Source organism: Notamacropus eugenii, chromosome 4 (assembly GCF_028372415.1).
Source record: "Notamacropus eugenii isolate mMacEug1 chromosome 4, mMacEug1.pri_v2, whole genome shotgun sequence".
NCBI classification, from domain to species: domain Eukaryota; kingdom Metazoa; phylum Chordata; class Mammalia; order Diprotodontia; family Macropodidae; genus Notamacropus; species Notamacropus eugenii.
The window spans coordinates 67,791,970-67,811,807 of NC_092875.1; the positions used below are offsets into that span (position 1 = coordinate 67,791,970).

General features: G+C 47.2%; 1 protein-coding gene across 3 annotated transcripts in view; it reads right to left on the bottom strand.

Annotated features, from left to right (window-relative positions):
• MAST3 (microtubule associated serine/threonine kinase 3) overlaps positions 1-19,838 on the bottom strand; it is an 85,240-nt gene that overhangs the window by 60,818 nt on the left and 4,584 nt on the right. For 2 of the 3 annotated variants that reach the window (XM_072601664.1, XM_072601663.1), the window contains exons 1-2: positions 7,684-7,962; positions 6,978-7,067 (exon numbers count right to left, since the gene is read on the bottom strand). In XM_072601664.1, coding sequence (XP_072457765.1) covers positions 6,978-7,067; positions 7,684-7,730 — 137 coding nt within the window. In that variant the 5' untranslated portion in view covers positions 7,731-7,962. Of the gene's footprint in view, positions 1-6,977; positions 7,068-7,683; positions 7,963-11,715; positions 11,748-19,838 lie in introns of those variants that run through there. The other variant, XM_072601667.1, reaches the window with a different exon arrangement.

The following is a 19,838-nucleotide window of genomic DNA, read 5'->3' on the forward strand; positions in this document are numbered from 1 at the left end:
GGTTAGAGAAGAGCATGACTTTCAGAGTCAGAGGATCTGAAATCAAATATTGTCACATATTACCTACGTAACCTTGGACAAGTCATTCAGTCTCTGTGGACCTCAGTTTTCCCATCTGTAAAATGAGCAAGTTAGGTTAAATGGCCTTTTGAGTTCCTTTCCATCTTGACATGTATGATCCTATGATCAAGATTCCAAGTCATCGACTCCAACCTTCACATTTTCAGGGTGAGGAAACTGAAGCCCAGAGGGGTTAACCATACTGGGAATGGCATCGGCCATTCCTGCCTCACTGGTCAGTCTTGGAGAAGTGGCTGTAGTGAACCTGGTCCTAGCATTAGAGAGTTCAGGGAATCACTTTGGTTTAGCCCTGTGGACTGTGGAACTGACAGTTCTGAAAAGTTTGTCTGGCAACTGAGCCTGGTGGAGACCCCACTGGAAGGCAACAGGGGAGAAAGGCCCATAACTGGGGTGGCAGGAAACTGCCCATAACTGGGTTCTGGTCTCAGCTCTACCACTAAGGACACTAAGGACAAAGCATTGCCTCAATTTCCATATCTGTAAAATGAGGGCATTAAATTATATGGTCTTTAAGATCCTATCTAGATCTGATATTCTAAGACCTCTATCACAAGGCTCTCTCTAAGACCTTTGAAGACATAACTTGAGAGTTAAGATGGCCCTTAGAATAGAGAATGTCAGAACTGGGAGGGCCCTTAAAACACAGAATATCAGAACTGGGGGGGGGGGGGCCCTTAGAAATGACCTCTTCTTAGGACTGAGTACAAGGACACAATAAATAGTTTAAAAATATTTGTTAAATCATCTAATAAATCCTCTTATGGAAAAGAGAAAACCAAGACCCAGGCCTCTTGTTTCTACATGGCTCATATCTATACATGTAAAGTAACATGCCGACCTGAGTTTGAGTTCCACCTCCAACACATAACCAGCCTTCTCATCATCTTGAGTCTTTCAAAGTCACCCTAGACTATACCCCTGCCAGGCTAACTCTCTTCTCCATAATCCTGTTCCTCAGTTTGTGGAGCATTTTCATTTCTCCCTTCAACTCCCTCTTGTGTATTGTCTCCCATTAGAATGTAATGTCCCTGAAGGTAGGGATGGTCTTTTGGCTTATATCTGTTTCTATATCCCCAATTCGAACAGAAAGCACTTAATAAATGCATGTTTCCTTCTGTTGATGTGTTACTCTGGGCCACTCAACCTCAGATGTTTCATCTGTAAAATGGGTACAACACTACCTCTCTTTCCTACTTCTCAGGGCTCTTTCAGATTCAAATGAGGAAATATACGTAGGGGACTTTGCCAGCTGTGCACCACTGTGTCAGTTTCCATCACTGCATTGTTGTCTGGCATGGGGTACAACAGCCCTGGGAAACTTCTTTCTCACCATGGTTCCTTAGGTCCTGAGCTGTCCAAAAGCAGCTAGCTTCCTTAGGCCCTGTAGAGCTCACTAGCTCTTCCCCTTTCTGAACCAGGAAGTTTCCTTTTTGCAAAGAGCCACCCGAATCAGGGCAGCCCCAAGATTCCCCAGAGTGTGCTAGGACATACTGCCCCCTTCTGGCCACTAAGAGCAAAAGCGCAGCCCATTTCTTTCCCACCAGCAGCCTTCTGGAGTCAATGCTCAGAAGAAAACTTAGAGAGGAGAAGGGTTAAAGTGGGCGTAAGTTGATATGGTATAGGAATAAGTACTGGAAAAATCAGTCCTTTACCCCCAGGGAACAACTCTGCCCAGAGACTTCTCTTTAAAAGGTGGGGTTCAAACTATACACTAATGCATGGTTGGTGGAGCTGTGAATTGGTTCAGTCATTCTATAAAGCAATTTACAAAGTCACTAAATTGGCATATCCTTTATATATCACTAGTAGACATATACCCCAACAGAGATCAAAGAGTGAGGAAAAGGATCTATGTATAAAATACATTTATAATACCTGTTTTTGTTGTAGCAAAAAAAAAAAAAAAGAAATGGGAAAAAAACTAAGGGGTTATCTATCTACTAAGGAATGACAAGTTATAGTACATGAATCATGAATACAATGGAATCTTATTGCACTGTAAGGAATTATGAAATGAAAAGTTTCAGAGAAAATTAGGATCTTTATGAACTGATGCAGAGTGACATGAGGAGAATGAGCAGAATAAAGTATACAATGTGTCACCTTCTCCATGGGGATGGGAAGGGGAAGAGAAGAGAATCTGGAACTGAGAAAGAAAAACAACTTTGAAAGATTTAGGCACTTGGATCAATGAAATGACTTCTAGAGGACCCATGACGAAGCTCCTGCTGGAGAGATGATGGACCTAGGATGCAGAATGAGACATGATTTTTGAACAGTCAGGGGGGAATTTGCTTTGCTTGACTATGTATATTTCTACTTATTTCCTACTGCCTATATGTCTCCCCCATCCTCAAAAAACCTCTCCTATGATCCCTGCTAACTTTTCTCTTATATCTGCCCTTTATGGTCAAACCCTTTAAAAGGCTAAGGCTCTCTATAATAGGCATTTCCACTTTCCCTCCTTTCTCTGTCTTCTTTACCCCTTACAGTCCTGCACGTGACCTCATCATTCCACCAAAACTGCTCCCTTCAAATTACCAATAATCTCTTAGTTGCCAAACCCAATGGCCTTTTCTCAGTTCTCATTCTCCTTGACTTCTCTGCAGCCTTTGGCACTGTGGATCATTCTCTCCTCCTGGATACTGTCTTCTCTCTAGGTTTTAAGGAACAGCTCTCTCCTGGTTCTTCTCCTACCTGTCTGATTGCTTTTTTCATTTCCTTTGCTGGATTCTGCTCCAGATTCTACCATTGAACCATAGCTGTCCCTCAGAGTTCTGTCCTTAGCCCTCTTCTCTGATCTCATCAGCTCCCACATACTCAGCTCATCATCTTGATGCTGGTGATTCTGAAATCTACCTTTCCTGTCCCAATCTCTCAGCTGACTTCCAATTTCGCATCTCCTGATGCCTTTCACACATCTCAAACTAGATGTCCAGTAGACTTCTGAAACTCAGTATGTCCAAACAGAACACATCTTTCCTTCTAACCTCTCCTCACTTCCTACCTTCCCTATTACCATAGAGGGCAATGCCATCCTCCTATCCTCAGGCTCCTAACCTCGGAGTCAGCCTGGACTCCTCCCTTTCTCTCACCCACCACATCCAAGCTGATGCCAAGGCCTATCAATCTCACCTCTGCAGCATCTCTGGAATACCTCCCCCTTCACTCTGACACCCAATCTAGTGAAGATCCTCATCACCTCACATCTGAACTATTTTAACAACCTGCTGTCTCAAGTCTCTCCCCACTTCAATCTACCATTCTGCCACTCAAATGATTTTCCTAAATTGCAGATCCTATCCTGTCACTCCTCTCTACTTAATAAACTCCAGAAGCAAATGCAAAATGCTCTTTTTGGCGTTCAAAGATCTTCATAACCTGACGCAGCCTTCATATATATATATATATCTTATGCCTTCTTGCTGGGTACATAAACAAGACCTTACATCTACGGACATTTTCTACAGCTGTCCCCTATGCCTGGAATGTTCTCCTTCCTCTACTCAGACCACTGACCTCCCTGGCTTCCTTTAGTTCCCAACTGAAATTCTACCTTGTAATAAGAAGCCTTCCACAAGCCCTCTTCATTCCAGTGCCTTCCCTCTCCCAGTTCGTATCTAGGCGGTTTAGAGGCCGCTTTGTACATATTTGTTTGCCTTTGTCCCTCCCATTAGATTGTAAACTCCTTGAGGTCAGGTACTGGCTTTTGTCTCTCTCTTTTTTTAATCCCCAGCCTTTAGCACCAGGCCTACACAAAGCAGGCACTTAAATGTTAATAGATTGAGTATTACCTTTCTCTTTCTTTTGTTTGTTTAGTTTCTGTTTTCTTAAGAAAGGGGCTTCAGTAGGGTTAGGGCCAGGCCTCTGAAAACCCAGGGAAAGGAATGAAAGTTTTCTGGTTTTGAGGCAATCAGGGTTGTGACTTACCTAAGGTCACCGGCTAGTAAGTGTCTTTAGGTCCTCCAGATTCCAGGGCTGGTACTCTACCCATTGCACCACCTAGCTGACCCTGTCACCTCTGCTTTCTAGCCTTCCAATACATTTTGCTCCCTAAGACCTTGCCCTCTGTTCCCCATTGCAATTTAGACTCTGTTCAGAGACCACTCTAAGGTGTCAATAGCTCTGCCTTAGTCTGAGTCACAGGCAGAAATCCAGCCCCCCTCCCCATTGTCTTGCTTGCCAAAGACTCCCAGACCCACAGAACTTTAACATTCCAAACCCTCAGACTCAGAGCTTAAGAGTGGGAAGGGACCTTCCAGGCCACTTAGTCCAGCCCTCTCTCAATGTGACCACTGAGGCACAGGGAGGTGATCTAACTCACCCAGGTCACACAGGTAGGTGTCTCCTGACCCCAAATTAAGCAGTCTCTCCACCACACAATGGTGCCTTATATCATTGCTTTGATTCATTGCCAGGTGTGTGGGACTTGGAGGGACAAAGACAACTGGGATTTCCTCTTCCATCTGCTTGCTGTGCCTCTTAGGCCTTGGCAGTTTCCAGGCCCTGTTGGGGAGACCAGAGGCAACATGCTGCTGCTAGTGTTAACAGATGGGCAGATTAAGAAACATTTCTTGCTAACTGGGTCTGGGAAGCTGAGTTCCAGAGCCCCAGATTCCACAACTCCCAAAGAAGTCCTTCTGGAGCTGGAGCTGTTCTAGCTTGGCTCAGTCCAGATGGTCTGCCTCATTCCGGGCAGGGCCTGGGCCTGGCCAGGCATGTGACACCAAACAGCTGGTCCAGCAGACATAAGGCTCTAGGGCTTTTGAGAATCAAGGGACCATTATCTTAGCCCTGACTGACAGGGTGATCCCACTGGATTTTGTTGGGGAGGGGGGAACGACCAATTCAAATCCTTCCTCTTCCACTAACTCCCCATATGACTTTGGGCAAGTGAGCTTGCTTTTGGAACAAATGCGGAAACTGGGTTGAGAGGATGTGGGTTCTAAACCTGCTTCTGTTATTTAGATCTTAAGCAAACTTCTCTGGGTCTCAGTTTTTTCTCCTATAAAATGAGGACTTTGGACTAGATGACATCTTGGGCCCCTTCCAATTTAAAATGTAGGATTCTACAATTCTGCCACTGGCTTGCAGTGTGACCTTGGGGCAAGTAAGCCCATTCCCTTTTCTGAACCTCAGCCAGGTAGATGGAGCAGTGGATAGAGTCAGGAAGGCCTGGGTTCAAATCCAGCCTTAGACACTAGCTATGTGACCCTGGGCAAGTAACTTAACTTTTGTCTGGCAGAAAAGTAAACTCAGCTCTCCTTATTCACCTGGGGTCTGGAATACAACTCTAGTGAAGTCAATAGAAGGTTGGCCCTGGAAGCTCTAAATTAAAATCCAGCCTTGGACACTTAAATGCTGTGTGTCCCTGGGCAAATCACTTCACCTCAGTTTCCTCAACTGTAAAAGGGGGACAATAATGACTTCCATCGCATGGGTAGTTGTGAGGATCAAATGAGATAGAATTGTAAAAGTGGTTAGTACTGTACCTGGAACTATAACATTGCTTATTCCCCCCTTTCTAGGGAAACTTTCCCTCAGCTGTTTCCCCTCCAAGATTATCTTATATTTACATATTCTACAAAATACACATGTGCTCATATACATATCTCCTTCATTAGATTATAAACTCTTTGAATTTATAATCTATATAATCCTTGAGGTCAAGGTTTATTTCATTTTTGCCTTTGTAAAGCACTTAGTAGAGTGCATAGCACAAAGTAGATACTTAATAAATGTTTTCTCTTGATAAGTTGTTTCTTTCTTTGTATACCCAGGGCCTAGCAGAGTTCTTGCAACATAGTAGAAACTTGATTAATGTTTCTCACTTGGCTGATAAGTAATTAAAGGGAAAAGTCCTCCCCTGTAGGTCTATAGCTCTACTCATATTAACAAAAGGGGGTGGGGGTGGAGATACTGTACAATTGGAAAGGCCACAACTTAGGTGAGGGACCTTGGGCAAATGTCCTTTCCCTCTCTGATACTGTTTCCTTATCTGTAAAATGAGTGGTTAGGTTCCCTTTCATCACATTAAATTCCAATAAAGATATCCGTGCTCAGTGCTTGAGATAGAAGGGTCGATTAGTCGTAGAGCCTGTCCTCCAGGAGCTTCCAGTCTAATTAGAAGAGTGATACAAGCACACAAATAACTCTGGTACAAACAGTTCTGCTAGAATTCTGGTAGAAATCACAAAATCCCAGGTCTAAGAGTATAGACTGGGGGAAATGAGATAAGAGAGGCCTAGGGCAAAGTGAAAGGAGAGTGAAAGCACTTTCACCAGGTAGGAGCAGAGAAATCTTCTGAAGGAGGGGTCTACGGAGATGGCCTTGGAGATGGGGAGTTGATTCCAGGTACAGGTCATGGTTTGAACAAAGGCCCAGAAACAGGCCCAGAGAGCAAGATAAGAATGGTGAAAAGTCATTTAATTTGGCTTCGGATCCCGAAGATAAGTTGGAGTCACTCTAGAAGACCAACGGGAGAAGTTCCATTTTTAAGTGTTTCCTCACCCTCGCCCCTTCCATCTCTGCCATTCCATATCTGGACTCAGACATTGTGTGTTCCAAGGGCCCTCTGGCTCTGACATATCAATGTTATAGATTCTGAGATTTAGGAATAGCCATCCTTTGCTGAGGCTGCATTACCATGAAACAGCTGGCAGAGGTGCAGTGGGCACCCGTCCCTACACACACATACACATACACACACACACACACACACACACACACACACACACACACACACACACACACACACACACACCTTGGAGGTAATAAGCAACAGGTTCCCTAGGGGAAAGTAGAAGATGCAGAGTCCTAGGAAAGTCCTTCGTGTGCAAGAGTTCCCCTCCCTCCATAGCAGGCAATCCAGGTCTTCCTCTTTGGCCTGGTCTTACCTCCAGGGGTGCAGGGTCTGCAATGGACTGCAGGGGCTAGCAGGGCTGCAGGGACTCAGCAGGGTCGGGCTCTGGCTACTTGGCGACAAACTGCAATTAAGAGGGACCAGAGCCTTAAGAATCTCTGCTAGGGCCACGGACCCCCGATCTGCTAGCTCCCCACCCCCTGGATGATTGTGAAATGACAGATGACAGATGGGAGAGGAGGGGAGAAGAAAGATATCAAGGCTGGGCCTCCAAAGGACCTGGTCTAATCCATTAAGAACAGCTGAGCAAGGGGGCGCTCAGGAGTCCAGAGAAAGAGGTTCACCTCAGGCGACGAGGCAGGGAAGGGCGATGAGGGCTGGGGAACAGAAACCTCTCCCTTAAACTGCCCCAAATTCCCCTAGGGAAAGTACTGCCCCCTTGATTCCTTCAGGGGGCTCAGGGAGGCATCAGGGAGGACATGGACTGGGAGGGATGGATTCATGGAGGGTAGTTTGGGGCAGGCGAAATCGCAGACTTTCTCCGTGCCTCATCAACCCTAAGGGGCCCAGGTCAGGTCTCCTAGCAACCTCAAACAGCGGCTAAGGACTAGGATCTCCGGAATACCCCAACCCACCCAACTCTCACTCCAAGGGCCAGCGCCCCAGGGCTCGGGGCTTCACTGACCCCACCTCCCTCCAAACTAGCGCCGCCGCCTCCGGACAGCCCCCAGGCTACTCACTCCAAGGTCAGGGCCGGGATGTTCAGCTTGGCCCGCCGAGATTTCATGACTACGGGAGGGGGCTAGGAGTGGGGGAGGAAGGGAAGGCCGGTGGCCTCTCTCCTGCCTGATCTGTCACTTCGCCTGTCCTCACAGTCGCCGGCGCGGAGGGAGGGAGGGAGAGAGGGAGGAGGAGGAAGAGCGAGCTGGTGGGGTGGGGGTGGTGGGAATTGGGGGGGCGGTCCTAGGCGCGGATCCCCAGCTGGAGCTCGGAGGAGGCCTCCAAGCTATGCCGCGCCCGCCCCCTCTACGCCCGCGTCACTCCCAGCACCTCCTCCGGGGAGTCCGCCCCGCGTGCACAACTGGGCCCTCGGAACCCCGGGCCGTGCCGGGAGGAGAGAAGCTAGCCCTTTGGAGTGGGGAGTCCAATTGGAAGGGGGGGATTTGTCCCAAAGAGGTGGTTTAGAAGAGGGGCCAGATGCTAGTTAGGGGGTTGGCCTGAATAGGGACCTGTCCTAGACAGGGGTTTACAACTGGGGGGCGGGAGGAAGCCAGTTGGGAGGCGGGGCAAAATAGAGACCTGCCCCAGGGAGGGATTCAGAACGGGGAAAGGCTAGATTGGAGGAATGGGGGTGTGTGTGTGTGGGGGGAAAAAGCAGAAAAGGGAATTGCCTCAAGGAAGGACTTAGAATAAGGGAGCCAGCTGGAAGGCGGGGCAGAATAGACCTGTCCCAGGGAGGGGCTCAGAATCAGGGAACCAAATGGTAGGGAGGAGGACACAGTATAGAGTTGGTTTCCTTAGAAGGGGGTGCTCCCTATAGCACCTCGTCAAGGAGAATGATATTCTCATTAATAATAATAGCTGATATTAAAACAGTAGTTTAAGGTTTGTTTACAATATGCTTTTTGTATGATGAGGAAAATACCCTCTACTAATGTAGTTCAGCAATTTATAATCTTAGTGGCTGGGGCGCTGGGAGGCAAGGGATGGCCCAGGGTCACCCAGCCGGTGTCAGAAGTGGCACCTGAACTCAAGTTTTTCTTGGCTGGAGGCTGGCTTTCTATCTAAACTGCCTTTCAGAGAAAGGTACTACTGATATGATTTCCCCTTTTCACAGAGGAGGGAGCTTTAGGGAGGTTAAGTGAGCTAGATCTCTGTGGCCACCCTGTTAGTATGAGTCAGGGGCAGGGTTCAAAACCAGATCTCTTGTGATTCCAAAGTCCAGTGTACTTTACACACCCCAGAGCTGCCTGGGGGAGGGAGAAAAGGAACAGAAATGGTTTGTCCCCAAAAATCTACCCAAGGGACCTGGGGTGTCTCCAAGGAGTCAGGCCACCAAGGCTGGCTGTCACTGCTTGAAGTCTGGGCCACAGCACTGCCACCCTCTAGACCAGGGGAATCTGTGACCTTGAGGTTCCCTACCTCTTCTCTAGACACACTGGAGGTCTTCAGATATGCTGGGGTAGCAGGATGGAACCAGGCTGTCCCATCCCACTGGTTATCACCTGATCCTGACGAATGGCCCCACCTTGCTTCTTAGAGAAATTGGTCTCTCAGGGTCTGGGCCTGGGTGAAGCTCAGCGAATCCCCAACCTGGCCTGAGCCCAAGGGTCTGGGAAGGACCTTGGTCTCTCTCCCATGTCCTGGTGTTTCAAGGGAAAATAGCCATCTGCTGCTTTGCCAAGGTGTAGCACCACCTTATTCCAACCCAAGGCAACCCAAGGGTGAACTGAAGAGGTCTTCGTTCAGAAGCTGTCCCTCCTCCTACCCTGTCCCAACTCCCCAGCTTCTATGTCATCTCCTGAGGGCCTGCTCTCTGAACCCAGGATACCAGAGCTGGGGTGGGGGGAGCTTTAGAACACAGGATTTAAGAACTGGGAGGGCCCTAAGAACTGAGAATTTCAGAGCTGGGAGGGCCCCAGAACACAGAATGTCAGAGTTTGGCCTTAGACCACAGAATGACAGAGCTTGGCCTTAGAACACAGAATGGCAGAGCTTGGCCTTAGAACACAGAATGGCAGAGCTTGGCCTTAGAACACAGGATATGTACCAGAAGGTAAGTCCCCATCTATAAAATGGATCATGTGCTCATTCATAGCTTTAGGGTTCTCGGTGTCAGATGGTCCAAGCTATCATTTTACAGATGAGGAAACTGATGCTCAGGGGATTTAATATAACATATATGTCCATATTAATATTAATTTAATATAACATGTAACAGGGTTGCTGTGAAGGTTCCATGAGACGCTGGCTGTAAGGTATTATTTTGTTGTTATCCTACAAGTTCTGTGAAGGCAGGGACACTGAGTTTTATCCATCTGTTTCCTTTCTCCTCTTAATAAAGGCTGCAAGAACGAATCTATGAATGCATGATCCTCCTCCCAGGAAGCATCTGTAAACAATGCCTTGTGGCCAAGAGCAGAATCTAATGGGTGGTCGGAGGTGGGTTTAGGTCAGTCAACAAGCATTAATTAAGCGAATACTAAGTGCCAGGGGATGTGCTAAACACTGGTGACACAAATACAGGGAACAGAGACTTTTCCATTGGAGCCTTCTTACCCTAAAGTGGCCCAGACTACAGAAACAATCCACCCACCTGGGAAGGTTCCCTCACTCCCTCCACAAGTCACGCAGCACTGAGCTGCTGTTTCTAGATTCACCGCTAGGGGCCGCTCAGCGACACAGCACAATAGGACAACTTGGATTTCAAACTTGTTTTGGTTTTCTCTTTCTATCTTGTATCCCTGGTGCCAAGCACAGTGCCTTATACACACTAGACGCCCAATAAATGCACGTGGAATTCAATTCAATTCATAGATGCCAGAGTTGAAAGGCACCTAGAGATTATTTGGTCTAGAACTCTCATTTTACAGGTTAGGAAACTGAGGCCTGAAGAGAGATGATTTGCACTCAAGCTTTCATCTCTCCTTGTGCCAGGTAGGAAGTGCTTAATAAGTTCCAAATTTTGGTTCCCCCTTTCCAGTTTCCTCATGGTGCACCATGCCTCCATTTGTCAAGGCTCCCTTTGTCCCCCCCCCCCAGTGACAATATTCCCTGTTCCCCCTGCCCAGTTAAAGTCCCAGGCTACTTCACAGGAGCCTTCTGGAGGCAAGGGGCGGCAGTCTCCTAGAGCCTGCCTTCAAGGTTGGGACTTCTGGCTTCAGTCCAGAAGTTTGGGGGTGAGGGGACATTGAGGTACTGATATCCCCAAATCTGTCTTTGGGGATACGCCCCAGACTGGGCAGCAGTGGCCCATGACCAGGAGTCTCCTTCCTCCCTTCTCTCCTGCACCCTCCTCCCCTTCTTTCTTTCAGTATCATCCTTTCCCTTGTAGATGTACAGATTGCTAGAGCTAGAAGAGACCTTAGAGCTCACATAGTCCACCCTCTTTGTTCTATAAAGAAAGAAACTGAGGCCCAGAGAGGATTAGAGCAGGAAACACAGTGGGTCAGTGACAGAGCTGGGTCCCAAACCTAAGCTTCCTCTTTTCCTCCCTCTCCATCCACCTTTGGAGGCAGAAGGAACTTTAAGACTTTGAGGTTCAACCTTTCATTTTACAGAATTGGTAAACTGAGGTCCAGAGACAGGAAGTGATTTGCCCAAGGTCCCACAGTAAATCAGGGATAGAAGGAACCTCAGAGAAGACCACTAACTCAGAATGTGACCTTGGGCAAGTCTCCTTCTCTGCTGTTGCCTTTCCCTCAGTCTAAGATCTCCTTGTACCTACTTTGTATCTATCTTATATGTAAACCTATATATGTATGTGTTGTTTCTCCCCTGCCACAGCGTAAGCTTTCTGAGGCCAGACATTGCTTTACTCTTGTCTGTATTGCCAACACTTGGCCTAGTTCTTGGCACTTGGTAATCTCTAATGCAGATGGTTTCCTCTCTTCCCCCTTCTTTCCCTCTTCCTTTGTCTCTTCTCCCCTACCTGAACCCTAACCTGCCAGCACACTCACTCGATAAGGAGGCTGTCAAGGTACTAGGGTTCCAGACCTTGGCCAAAACCAGACCCCAAGACACAAGGGCTAGAAGCCATCCCAGGTACTTACGACCTTCCCCGTCGAGGCAAGCTGAGTTCCTTCTGCAATAAAAAAAGGAGAGCAGGTTAGACTATGGGAGCTGAAGGCAGATGCCAGGGCCAGAGGTGGCCCTTTCCCTCCCCACCCCCAGTCCAGTTTCCTTGAGTCAGGAATGGAACTTGGGAATCCCAACTCCTGGTCCAGGTCTTTTTCCACAAACCTTAACAAAAATAACAGTGATTCCTTATCTGTAGGAGTAACTTTCCTTACAATCAGCCCTAGGAGGATAGGTATGCCCATTATACAGAGGAGGAAACTGAGGCCCCAGGAGGAGGAAGAGGACAAACTGGGAATGGGTGGTGGAGCTGGGACTAGAACCCAAACATGGCATTCTTCATTCATAGACTCTTTCTATTAAAGGACTTGGGGAGAGGAGGGGAGGGATGAAGGGAACACAGGGCAAGGAACTATACTTTTCCCCTCCGTGTTCCCCAAGTACTAAGAGAGCTTAGAAAAGCCGTCCAAAAGGGAGGTGATAGCTGCCTCCAGAGACAGTGAGCTTCCCAGTCACTGAAAGAATTTTCTAAAGGAGGCTCCTGAGCAGGTATGGGTCCAATTCTATGTCCTTTTAGGTCCCTCCCAGCTGTGAAATTTGGTGAGAGTCAGTGTGGTGGCTATGGAAAGGAAGCTGGCTTTGTATTGCAAGAACCTACAGTCCAATCCTGGCCTGGTTACCTTAGTCATAATCATGAGAGTTGGAAGGGTCCATTGCTCTCTACCCCCTCATCTTACAGAGTAGAAAACTGAGGCTAGTTCACCCAGGGTCACACAGCTAATAAGCATCTAAGGCAGGATTTGCAAAGGCAAGAAGCAGTTCTTCCTCATTCTAAGCTTAGTGACAAAGGATCTGAGACACCATCTAGTATAACCACATCAAGAGAGAAACTGAGGCATGGGGAAGGGAGTCAGCCTGCTCAGGACCTAACACAATGCTTTGCCTGTAGAAGGTCCTTCATAACTGTTTATGGAATTGAAGCCTTTCCTGTCCCTCCTCTCCCTCCCCCCCCACCAAGCTGCTTGACCATTTTCTCTAGTGTTATCTTAGAGAATATTTGCTTTGTATGTGTTTCATATATACCTACATATACAGCAGTGTGTTGGTAAATGTTTAACAACCAGCTCTCTGGGAAAAGAAATGGATGCAGGGCATATTTTTACATCTCATTTGTGTTATTAACATTTTTTCTATTACTTTCTTTTTAAATCTAGACATTCAACAACCAATAAAACAAACTGACTGATTTTAGAGGTATAAAAGTTCACAATGAAAACTGAACCATCAATTCCAGTTTCAAGTGACTCTGGCACACGTGTGTGTGTGTGTGTGTGTGTGTGTGTGTGTGTGTGTTCATGTGATCTGCCTCAATGGATGTAAGTTCCTTGAAAGCAGGAACTTTCACTTTTTTCTTTATATCCTCAGATCCCAGCACAATGTTTAGCCCACTGGAAGTGCCTAATAATGCTTGTTGATTGATTGACTGAGTCCTTAGATTCTAATTCTTTGATCCCAAAGCCCAAGACTTTTTCAGCCTCGCCCAAGGCAGAGGCAGGCACAAGGATGTTTTTGCCTTTCTTGGTTTCTCATCCATATTTAGCACATGCTTGTTGATTGCTTGGCCTTACAGCCTGGGGCATGTCTCTAAGCCTGGGGGCAAGAAATGCTCATTGAAAGGACTGAACCAAACTTCATCTAAGTCCTTTGAGGGCCTTCAGATTCTCGGATTCTGCCCTCATTAGCTCTAAAGCCTACAATTATGTTATGATGGTTTGAGAGAGCAGTCACATCCAGCTGGGGGTCTGGGGAGGCTTCCATGAGAAGGTAGCTTTGGAACCAGGCCTGGAAGGATGAGGAAGCATTTGACAGGTGGGGAGGAAGGAGGTCATTCCAGGTGAGAAAACAGCTTGTATTCTGTAGGAATTTCCCCCGTCTTGCCAGGCCCCCACTCCCTGCTCTTCCACGATTTCCCCCACAGGGACAGGACACATGGTCGACAGGGGAAGGAGGTGTTCCCACCACCTTCTCCTCCCTACACCCTAGGGCCCCAGAGGGTGCTTAGTGGGCTGGGTGCCGGGCCGGGGGTGGGCTGCTGGTTCAGGAACACAGCTATTTTTGCCTCCAGGGTTGGTTTGGTGGGCCCAGGGAGGTTCAGGGCTGCCCACATCCCAGCCTTCCTGGCAACATCCAAGGAGGCAACTGGCGTTTGCCATGGAAACGGATGACGTCAAAGATCTCCAGTCACTGGCAGAGAGACAAAAGATCAGCTTTCCCTTTGAAGCCAAATACAGGTGGGGGTGGGGGGAGTCTCTGAAGACTCCCTCTGCTGGAGAAAGGGAACTGGGGGTATATGTCCTGAAGAAGAGAAGGTTTTGAGGGGAGGAGAGGAATGTCCTTCACAATTAGCTAATTAGATCTTGGGCTGCATTATTAGGAGAGGCAGTGTCCTGGACCAAGGCCAGGACCGTCCCCCTGTACCCTGCCCTGGTGAGATGACATGGAGAGGACTGTGTTCAGTTTGGGGGCCCCAGCTTTAGCAAGGACATTGACCAAAAGGGGCATGTGCAAAGGAGGTCAAGCATGACGGTGAGGGACACAGAGCATCGAAGGCTCAGCTGAAGGACCCCAGAGAAGACGAGAGGGGAGGACAGGTTCCTTACTGACTGTATTCAAGCATTTGAAAGGCTATGGCCTGGGAGAAAGATTAGGTTCATTCTGCCTGGTCCCTGAGGTCGGAAAAAGGAAGTTTTATGGGGGCAAATTTCAGCTCAGGGTAAAAAATAAAATAACTTCCTACTAAACAGAGCTATGCCTCCCTAGCCGCTGGGTACCTTGATTTATAGGAGGCTATCAAAAAAAGCCAAAATGAGCCCTGGTCAGGGATTTGTACAGTCAATGCCCGCTCAAGCCCAGGTTGGACCAGATACCCTTTGAGGTCCCTGACAACTCTATCATATCTGAAATTCTGTGATCTGTGAACCAACAAGAAATAGTTCAAGAAGGTTATTCTCTTCCTGAATAAACTCCAATCACTCCCTATTTCTTCTGGAATCAAATGAAATTACATATGCATCTCTACTAAGACCAAACTCCTTTGTTTGATATCTAAAGCCTTCTTCCCTACACCCCCCTCGCGCCCCCCCCCCCCCCAGCCACATGCTTGGAATGGCCTCCTTCCTCACTGGTGCCTCTTAGAATCCCTAGCCTCCTTCAAAGCTCAGCTCAGATGCCTAGAGACCTTTTCAGAAACCAGAAGTTAGTGGCTCCTCCTCTAAATCACCTGTTTAATTCATCGATACTTATAAATGTACAGGTTGTTTTCCTCAAAAAGAACATAAGGTCCCTGAGGGCAGAAACTGTTTCATCTTGTGCTTCCCCTTCCCCTAAAATAACCAACCTTCTGCAGAGATCTGCTATCTCTCCTCTGCTCCAAAGTCCTCTGAAGCTCTCTAGGGAGACAGTTAAGTTCATACTTTTTGGAGCACCCTGGAATAGGACCTGACACATAGTAGGTACTTCATAGATGCATGTTCACTGACCGACTTTTTCTTTATATCTTCAGGAGGCAACACTTTTGGATATGTGACTTTGAGCAAGCCATTTAAATGATTTGCCCCTCAGTTTCTACCTCCAACTAGGCATTTCCAGGGTCTTCCTAAAATAAGCCTATTTCAAAAATAAAGATAACAATGCGCATACTTCCTACTTCAATGACGGCTGAGGTGAATGCTTTGTAAATCTTGAATTGCTAGAGGAATAGGAACTATAATTATAATGAGGAGTGCTGGGGGAAGAAAAGTCACCAGGAGACAGATTTCAGCTCTAGTACAAGGAAAACAGTCAGAGCAGGCAAACAATGGAATAAATTGCCTCATAGGTAGTGAGCTCCCTGTCACTGGGGATGTTCAGACAGGGAATGGAGATCTCCCCATCAGGAATACTGCAGAGGCAATTTCTGGATTTAAATAGGTATGCCTATGAAGGCTTCTTCCAGTTCTCTGTAATTTTTAACTAACAGGCCCTGAATTAATGAGGTTTTGCCGTTTACAAATTAGCTACCTTCTTCTCTAGCTCCTCTCCCTCTCATCCCCTCCCCTCCCATTTGAAAATTGACAAGACCCTATTTGAGAAGTGTATTTAAACCACGGCTAGATACCGTAGGATCCAGATGCTGTTATCTTCAACTTCTTCAGCTGTTTCACTGAGATGAGTATTTCTCTCAATCTTTAACTAGGCACTTCCGAGCTCTGCCTTCCTTCTTTGTAGATGGTCTTTCTATGTGTCTGTAGCCAAAATGTTCCTCCACCAGCAGATGACTTGGTAATGAGCCTCTCTGATCTTAGCTAGACTGATTCTCTGACCACAGTTCTTGAAGTTTCCAAAATCTAGTTACCCCTGCACTAATATGGGGTTATCTAGGGGAGAGAGAAAAGATATCTCATAGATTGTAAATTTTGAACTTGAAGGGATTGATTTGGACCACTTTGAAGTGGTTATCTTATTTTGCATATGAGGAAACAGAGGCCCAGAGAGGTTTAGGGATTCGTGGAAAGTTGAACAGGTAGTAAAATATAATTATTCCCATTTTACAGATGAGGAAACTAAGATGGAGCAGAGGGAAAGGAGAGAGAGAGAGAGAGAGAGAGAGAGAGATGTCCAAGATGTCCTAACTCCCTGCCTGAGTGCTTTTTCCACATTGACACTACATAAGCTTAAGAAGCCCACTTTTCAGGGAGGTAGAGAAGAGGATGGAGGTATTAGAGATCTAGTGCTGGAAAGGACCTTAGAAACTATCTTATCCAAACCCAGTGTTTTAAAGATTGGCAAACTGTGATGCCCAAGGACCTGGAGCTCAGGGCCTAGGGTTCCAAGTTCCAGAGGGCTGCCTCTGCCTGCTGCATCCTACGACCTCTCAATCCATTACAGTCCATCTGGTCTATATTTACCCCAATCCAAACTATGAGTGACAGGAGTAATTCTCTCTTTGCGGGAGGCCCTGGCTAGGGCAGGAAGGGGAAGCAGAGCAGAGGGGAAACTGGGAGGTGGGAGAAAGACTCTGTCCGCTCTTGCGAAAAAGAAAATTGGCTTGTTTATTTTCCCAAACCCTTTCCCCCATCTCAGCAGGATCCTAGGGACGTCACTACCAGGGCCCCCTACTCTAAGGCCAGAAACTGATGGAGTGCAGAGCTCGTATTCTGGGGCCAGCATCTGTCTATGCTTCCTGATCTGCCGTACCCTGATTGGTCAAGTTACCCGGCCCTATTGTTGGACTGGCCAGTAAGAACAGAGTTCACGCTTTGCCAAGGGAGTTTTATGAATTGACTTGATCTGACCAGCTCCTTGCCTTTAAGACAGGTGCCTCAGGGAGATCAGATTGGCTGGGATTCAAGCAACGCTCAATATGATTGGTTGGAACTCAGGGGCTTACGGTGTCCCAAGGGAAGAGGTCCAAAGTCTTTCCTCAGTAAACAAACACACGTGTCGGCCCTTGGAAATGGAGGAGCCCTCATTACCGTAAAGGTCTTAAGAGCTTGGCACGAGAATCTGGGGTGTGGCAGAAAAACTTGCTTCCAGCACCCTGGTCCGTTTAAGCAGGCATGTGTACACCCCGAAACAATGCAGGCCCAAATACATACACATACAATACACAACCGAACATAAACTGTGCACATGCATAGACTCTAGCACACAGGACAGCCTCTCAGTTACTATCAGTCAACAGACCTTGATTAAAAGCCTCCTGTGTGCCTGGCACTGTGCTAAGATACAAATAAAGGCAAAACAACAGCTGCAACCTCAAAAAACCCAATCCCTGTTCTCAAAGAGCTCAGGCCAATGGGAATGGGGAGTGGGACGCCGTGCAAACAGTTGTATGCAACATGCTCTATGAATTATACATTGAAGATAGTCTCAAAGGAAGGTACTAATCAATCCACCAATGTTTATTAAGTACCTATCATGTATCTCTTACTCTCTGTGTGAACCTGAGCAAGTCACTTAACCCTGTTTGCCTCAGTTTCCTCACCAGTAAAACAAGCTGGAGGAGGAAATGGCAAACCAATTTCAGTGTCTCTGCCAAGAAAACCTCAAATGGGGTCATGAGGAGTTGGACAGGACTGAAACGACTGAACAAGATCTATGTACCAGGCACTATGCTAAGCGCTGGAGAAAAAAACAATTTTAAAAAGAGGTCAAAGACTGTCCCTGTCCTCAAGGAGCATACAATCTAACGGGGGAGACAATATGAAACAAATCTATACAAAGCAAGCTAAATACAAAATAATAGTAAATAAGTCATGGTGGGAAGGCACTAGAATTAAGAGGGGTAGGTGAAGGCTTCCTGGAGAAGGTGGGATCTTAGTTGGCCAGGGAAGTCAGTAGTCAGAGCGGAGGAGAGAGAGCATAGGAGACAGAGAGAATGCCCAGAACCCAGAGATAAGGGAGGGGAGTCTTGTTCATGGAATGGGCAGGAGGCCAGTATCACTTGGATGAAGGGTACGAGTGGAGAAATAAAATGTAAGGAGACTGGAAAAGTAGGAGGGGCAAGGTTTGAAGGGGGATCAGGAAAGACTTCCTGCAGAAGGTAGGATTTTAGCTGAAACCTCAGCCTCCTTTGTCTCTAGCCTTTTCCTTCCTGTGCCTGTCCCCATCCCCCCTCCTCCAGATCCAATCAGTTTCCTAGTCTTGTTCATCCACATATGTCACACTTCCACCCACTCAGCCACCAGCCTAGGCCCAGCCCTCTTTACCACTGGCCTGGAAGATTGCAATAGCCTGCCAGCTGTCTCCTTGCCTTCAGTCTCTTCCTCTTCCAATCAGTCCTCCACATGACTGGCAAAAGAACCTCCCAAAGTCAGGTCTAACCAGGTCCCGCCCCAGCTCAAAAACTACATCTAAGAAAAATAAAAATCTCTCAGCCTGGAGCGAGACTTCCTGCCTTCCCCATCACCGAAGAGGCTCCATGGATTTGGAGTCTGAAGATCCGAGTTTAAACCCCAGATTTGCCACTTCCTAGTTGGTTGGCCTTGGGCAAGCCAGGTTATGCCTGTGGGCCTCAGTGTCCTCATCTGTAAAATAAGAGAGGTTGCACCAAATGACCTCTAAGGGTCCTTTCGGCTCTGGTTCTGTGATGTCCTGATCCTTCCTCTCCAGGCTTATTTCAATTTACTCCAATTCACCCATCCAACAAGCATTTATTAAATGCCTACTGTGTGCAAGGCACCAGGCTAGGGATGTAAAGACTCTTTGCTTTAGAGGGCTTACAGTTCCATTTGGGGGAAGGGAATATACAGACAATTGTATGCAAAATATTTACCAAGTAATATGGAGTGGGGCCCAGCTAAGGATTCTGGGAGGCAGCAAGGTAAGGAAGCAAGGGCATTCTGGGCAGGGGGGAAAGCCTTGCAAAGACATGGAGATGGGAGATGGACCATAGAAACAAAAAATAAGCCAGCTTAGCTGGAACATCAAGTTCATGGAAGCATGACGGGAACTCTCCGTCCCAGCCAAACTGGACTGTTCTGCTTCCCAAACTCAACATACACTCTCCCGCCTCCGTGCGTTCTACACAAGCTGTTCCCCACGCCTGGAATGGGTTCCCTTCCTCCTCTCTGCCTTTCTAAATCCTTTTCTTCCTTCAAGGAAGGTCTAGCTTAGGTCAGTCCCTTTTCGAAGCTTTCCCTGATACTCTCCTCAACTAAAGCTTCCCCTCCCTCTTCACATTTCCCCCAGAATACTTTGTCTCGATATGTCTTTTGTCCCATCACACCCAAGTATGACATCATATTTATCTCTGAACATGTCTGATCTGCCCAGTAGGATTTAGAGGAATTGTTTACTCTGGGTTCCTAGCACACAGAAAGCACTTAATAGATATTTAGTGAATTGGAATTCACACATAAAACACAGAGGTGCACAGGAATAGAACTTACAGGCTGAAATTCATCTGGTCAAGTCAACAAGCATTTCTTAAGTGCTACTATGTGCCAGACATTGTGCTGAGCACTGGAGATACAAAGAAAGGCAAAAAAATAATCCCTGGTCTCAAGGAGCTCTCAGTTTAATGGGGGTAGGGAGGGAGAAGACAGTCAAACAACCA